Source organism: Myotis myotis, unplaced genomic scaffold, assembly GCF_014108235.1.
Source record: "Myotis myotis isolate mMyoMyo1 unplaced genomic scaffold, mMyoMyo1.p scaffold_m19_p_7, whole genome shotgun sequence".
In the NCBI taxonomy this organism is placed as follows: Eukaryota; Metazoa; Chordata; class Mammalia; order Chiroptera; family Vespertilionidae; genus Myotis; species Myotis myotis.
The window spans coordinates 30,379,941-30,386,364 of record NW_023416379.1 but is presented as its reverse complement, the minus strand read 5'-3'; the positions used below and the strand labels follow the sequence as shown (position 1 = coordinate 30,386,364).

Here is a 6,424-nt window from a genome sequence, read left to right as displayed (position 1 = left end):
GAAATTCTTTTATTGAGGAAGTAGTGCTACATCCAGTGCATTTTAAGTGATCACTGTGATATCTTCTTAGGTTGCTTAACCTCACCAATAAGCACACTGGAACATCCCAGTGAAGTTTTGGGGATATGGCTCTATAGGGGACGGTTAATTCCATACATTGTTTTTTTCTTGAACTGTAACCCTATATTTGGGTACATATCCCGTGTGGATAGCAGTGGTTCTCAACCTTCTGGCCCTTTAAATACAGTTCCTCATATTGTGACCCAACCATAAAATTATTTTCGTTGCTACTTCATAACTGTAATGTTGCTACTGTTATGAATCATAATGTAAATATCTGATATGCAGGATGGTCTTAGGCGACCCCTGTGAAAGGGTCGGTCGACCGCCAAAGGGGTCGCGACCTACAGGTTGAGAACCGCTGGATAGAGTGCAGTATATGTTCTTATAGGGACCTATTAACCCTCTTTCAGCTTCATTATTATTGCTTATCATTGGGCTCATCCATAGGTGAGCACCCCCCCTCCAACCCCCGACCCCCCCCCCCCCACACACACACACACACACGGGTTTTTCCCCTTGTTTTCAGCAACAAACAGTGGCTTGCATATCCCAGGCACTTGTATATTTTGTCGTTCAAGAAGTTATAGCCACTAAATTTCAAGTCTAGGCAGGATTTTGATTCATGGTTTACATCCTCTAGTTAATCCTAAGACCCTGTTTACCTTTTTAATTTTATTAATTCCTCAATTACATTTTGGAGATCTGGTGTCCAGCATGCATTTTGTTTTGTGCTAAGCAGCATCTTATATTAGGTGTCATCAACAATATATACCTGCTTGGTGCAGGGGGAAGTGGGAATAGAACAGAGTACAGGGGGATCATGTGGGGCAGGGGTGAGCTTTTTTTTTTTTAAATATATATTTTATTGATTTTTTTACAGAGAGGAAGGGAGAGTAATAGAGAGTTAGAAACATCCTTGAGAGAGAAGCATCGATCAGCTGCCTCTTGCACACCCCCTACTGGGGATGTGCCCGCAACCAAGGCACATGCCCTTGACCAGAATAGAACCTGGGACCTTTCAGTCCCCAGGCCGACGCTCCATCCAGTGAGCCAAACCGGCCAGGGCAGGGGTGAGCTTTTGAAACTAGCCTCGCAGACATCCTGAGCAGCATGTGTGTTCGTCCAGTTTCCCACGGCTCATGAAATTCAGAGTATAATGAATGAGACTGCTCTAGATTTTGACAGGCTCACTCAGGTCAGATTTACACTAGAATGACTCAGTTCTCGCCAACGGTTTTATAATGTCATTTTATAAGAAAAAATAATAGATCTGAGTGAAAACCAATGTTTTAATACTTCTGAAAAATGGTCTAAAATGTAGTATCAGGAACTAATTGTAATTGCATACCAGGGAAGTCTGGGAACTCTTATTTAATTACAAATTCAACATTGGTACTTTCTGGACTGAAGACTGAGCTAGGCTGTGGGCAAATTGTTAATTAACTTTTCTCTCTTCTTTTGTATTTTCTTTCTTTTATAAAAATATGGAATGCTTCATGAATTTGTGCACTAAAAATTCAAAACAGTGCCAAAAATAAGCTGTCTGTAAGAGAATATCTGAACTCAAGCATACACTGTAAGCTGTCTGTAAGCATATTCTAAAATATGAAAACTATATCAGCAATTGGAATCTTCAACATGAGTAGCAAGTGGGTAAGTTTATATAAAGTGAAAATAAGTTATGTTTCTAAACAAATGCTTGGCAGGAATACAATATCACGTGCCTACTCATTTGGTCAAAGTTAAGAACCACCTATGCATTGTGTGTTCTTCTGGTTAAAAATTAACAATTCAGTTTGAACATATTTCATCTGAACCATCTATACTAATAAAAAGATAATATGCTAATTAGACTGGACGACTTCCAGATGACCATTCAGATGTCTTTCCTGACAAAGCCAACCCCGGCAAAGCCGCCTGCCCGTGGGCCCAAGCCGCCAGTGCCTGCGGCTGCGGCCCAGGAGAGGGAGAAGCTGCCCATGCCACGGTCTTGGGAGCCAGCGCCTGCAGCTGCCGCCCAGGAGACAGAGAAGCCACCCGCCCCGTGGTCCCAGGTGCCAGCACCTGCAGCTGCGGCCTGGGAGAGGGAGAAGCCCAGGCTGCAGCCAGGAGAAGGAGAAGCCGCCTGCCCCATGGTCCCGGGTGCCTGTGCCTGCAGCTGCGGCCCGGGAGAAGCTGCCCATCCACAGTCCCCTGGGGCTGCGACCACCCTGGGCAAAGCTAGCCTGGGTCCTGGGTGCCTACAGCCGGCCAGAGGGAGGGGAAACTCGGGTCCCAGTGCCTGCAGCCAACTGGATGAGGGAATCCTGGGTCCCAGGTGCGGGCCAAGGCAGAGGCAGTTAGGGATGATCAGGCCAGCAGGTGAGCAGTTAGGGGCGATCAGGCAGGCAGGCAGAGGTGGTTAGGGGCAATCAGGCAGGCAGGAAGGCGAGCAGTTAGGAGCCAGTGGTCCTGGATTGCGAGAGTCATGTCCGACTGCTGGTTGTGGGATTGGGCCTAAACTGGCAGTTGGACATCCCCCATGGGGTCCAGGATTGGAAAGGGTGCAGGCCAGGCTGAGGGACCGAATTTCATGCACTGGGCCTCTAGTTCATAATAATATCCCCTTTACTCCATTTCTCATCTAGGATTTTTTTCTTGTGTGTGTGTGTGTTTTTTTTTTTTCTTCTAATTTTACTATTAGTCCTGAGGGCTTCTCCTTTTCATAAGATTTTGGGCAGACACATGCTAAGTTTCCCTACCCGTCTTTGTTTCTGAAATTGGATTTCTGAAGGATGAAGGGGCTGGTCTTCTTGACCTTTGTTTTAAAAGATTGTCTTGTTAATAAGACTACTTCCTTCCCATTCTATTGAGGCAATGAACATAATGCCCGAGGAAATGGATGCTTTAGTATTTTGGCCAAAGTCTTCTCCTTTGCCTACCTCAGGTTTATATGGTGAAACCTGAGGGCCTCTCTTTGAAGTTATATCCTGTATCCTGTGTCTCTATAGTCTTTCTCACAAAAGAGGTGGAATCTATTCCCCATATCTAGCCTTTGAATTGCTTTGACCAACAGAATTCAGTAGAAGTGACGGTGTGCCAGTTCTCATCACTGAACAGTTGGTCAACCCCAGACACGTGAACAAGTCCAGCTGGGATCAGAATCAGCTGAATCCCATATCCCACGAGCTGAAGAAATACTTTTTATTGAAGTTTTATGGCTGTCATGCAGCATTACTGTGGCAATAGAAAACTATTACCCGTGGCAGTGGTATAATGTGGTTGTGATTGGCTCCTAGCCTCCACCACCAAGCTCACTCTTGTCACTTAATTGACCTCATAAAAACACGACCTGGTAATGCATGTCAATGAAGTGGCTGGACTCTACTTACGGGGCGAGGCGGTGTGGTGTCATATTGTATTTTCATTAAGTTCTCAATTAATGAATTAAGAAGAATCTCTAAAATATTTGGTCTACTGAGAGTTGAATGATGGTGGTAGTGGCCAGGGAGATATCCAAGAGCAAACTACATTCTTTACATTTAAAAAATGTAATCTCAATGATATCAAAAAGTAGCAAGCTGAAGACTTAGCATAACAACCAAATGTTTCCATTTGTTCTCATTTTCATTTTTAAATACCTACTCAAAAGGTTGCTGGAAACCAGCAATTATTTCCTTAGGGATGCTTGATGTGAATATTACTTTGGGTTAGGCAGGGTATTTAAAATGCATGTTCATTAGAGAGTATCAATTTTCTTTATTTTAACAAATTATATGTTTTGAGATTTTTCTATTTCACAGGTAGCTTTTAACTTTAGAATCAAGTAACACGTTTGTTGCTTGACATTACTTCCCACAGGATGGCTTCAGAAATGGATTAAACTTACTGCCAGAGTGGTTAAAATCCAGAGCGCATATAAAAAGCACATTATTTAAGAGCATGAGGCTAAAAGTGGATTTGAAAAGGTAATCACTCAAGTTATTAAAATAAAAAAAAGCTCAATAGGCTTAGGTACATTTTTCAATATCCACGTTATTTTTTCCATATTAATAAAGTCTTCCATCTGTAAAGGAAATTGAGAAATTATATATATATATATATATATATATATATATATATATGAAGAGAGGAACACAGAGGAAGAGAGGAAATGAGAGCAAGAGAGAATGTAATAATGTGTATGAGAGAAACTGCAGGAAAATATGTGGATTTATCAGGAGACTTATCTTTTTATTATTTCATTTTCATAAATGTTCATTCAGACTTCAGATTTCTCAGTGAACACGTAAGAAGAATATCAAAGTCATCTTGTGTTAAAATTACTTTTATTCAGGATGAAAAATACATGTAACCACATTAGATGATAGTCTATGGTTAGTACTTGACCACATATTTCCAAAGAACTACATACTTATTTCCCCTTGGTTTTACTGCATTATATTTCTTTTTATTTAATATTTCTTACAAGGTTACAATGTAGTGTTTTATGTAGTTTTTCCTTTATAGCAGATAGAGGACTTGTTGCACACAATTACAGGCAGGGAAAAACTAATACATAACTTTTTCAAAGAACAAGGAAGACACCAAATCTACAACTTGTAGTTCAGAGTTCAGGGATATTTTTTTCTTCTTTAAATAGATGCTTTTCTTGGGTATAATGTGGCTGATAAAAGCTTTAAGTTTTGCAGACTGTAGCGATATAAAGCTGTTTCCGACACGATGGATGAAGACGGGTCTGAGGTAGAAAGGTGGTCATGGCTTTCCTCTTGTATAAAACAATCTTCTTCTCAAAATATCTATGCCCCCTAACCCACCCGACCTATTCACAAAGAATAGAATTTCTAACTTTAAGCCTCCTTCTGGCCAGATCCCAGGTCAAGAGAACCCAAAGTTAAACTGTCCTGCTGTTTTAAAAGCACATGTGCTTGAATCGAAACACATTACTTTAACTTAAAAAAAAATTCTCTACATTTGGTAAGTATATGCCATGTTTAAACTGAGTGAATTAAATGCTAAATCAGAAGTTAAACCAAATGCCTACTTGAATGCACTCAAAATTAGACAGGGTACGACCATCCAAGCATTTAATTTCATTCTTCTGCAGAAGTAGTGGCATAGGGTTTTGATACATTCTTCCCAAATGTACAGGTTACATAAAGGACAATAAAAATCTGTTTATTCACCCAAAAGGGGAAATGAGATGTGCACTCAATTTGTGTCTGCTTTAAAAAAGAAAAGAACTGGAAGTTTCAAGAATTATAAGGGGCTTAAATATACATAAACAACAATAAAATTTTCTTTAAAGGGAACCAAAGGCAATAATGTGTCTGGCATTATAATTGTTTAAAGGTCTGCTGTGTATTTAATGATGAAAATCAAGATCTGGGAACTAGGAAAGATTGTACTAAGTGTTGTTTTTGTGCCAAAAATAAAAATATGCCTAAATAGGCAACCTTTGGTAAAATGAGCTGTGAGATTATTATAAATCTGCTTTAAGTCTCCTCCACCATATAAACTCGGGGGGGATGAAATAAATAAAGAAATCAAGAGCTACTTATATAGAGCAGGCAAATAAAATGCAGGGAAAAATACCAATGGACATACCAGGTAGACCCACTGGCTTTTTATGGTAGTTATCCAAGTGGTTGCTAAGAAAAAATTAAGTATATGTTGTCAAATAAAGTTAAAAAGTATACACAGAGCTGTAGCCTGATCCATACACCTGTAATATAACTGACTGAACTATATGAAACTATTAATTGCCCAAATCATGAAAACAAATATAGGAAATCTATTTGGTCGTGTGGCTGATGAGTTTATAAATAACCATACAGGTAAGAGAGTTGAAAAAATACATGAAGTTATTGTACAAGGTTAATAGAAAGGAATGTAAAACTGTCTCCTAGTTCCTATGCAATTTTGTCACGGTTATTAAAAACAAGTATCACATTAGAAAGCCCCCAATGCTGTGTACAGTATACAAATCAGTGACAAATGTATTACCACTTCCCAATACTGCTCTGTTCATTCATTTACAGTTGCATAGAAAGGGAAGGAGAAAACAATAACATAGGATTACTATAAAAACAAAATATCCTTCTCTCTTTGGATAGTCAGTGTCAGCCCTTCAGTAGGACACACGGTCGGCGCTCAGCAGCCTGTTTCAAAGAGCCATGGCTTCTGATTAAATGGGGCTTGGACTGGCATTTGCTGGAAAGGTCAATACTGAAGGTCAGGAAATGTTTGTTGGCTAGATGAGTACTTCACATTGCCTGCGGGAAGGGAAAACCGTGCTGTCAGAACAACATTTACATAAACCATTACAGGTAGCAGAAGCCTGTCAACTCTTCAAGGAAAAAGAAATGCTTCTTTCAGAACA

At 40.0% G+C, this 6,424-nt stretch overlaps 1 protein-coding gene across 12 annotated transcripts in view; it reads right to left on the bottom strand.

Moving 5' to 3' along the window:
• Positions 1-4,351: 4,351 nt before the first annotated feature.
• UTRN (utrophin) overlaps positions 4,352-6,424 on the bottom strand; it is a 443,932-nt gene continuing 441,859 nt past the window's right edge. For all 12 annotated transcript variants that reach the window (XM_036316081.1, XM_036316083.1, XM_036316082.1 and 9 more), the window contains one exon: positions 4,352-6,317. In XM_036316081.1, coding sequence (XP_036171974.1) covers positions 6,309-6,317 — 9 coding nt within the window. In that variant the 3' untranslated portion in view covers positions 4,352-6,308. The remainder of the gene's footprint in view (positions 6,318-6,424) is intronic.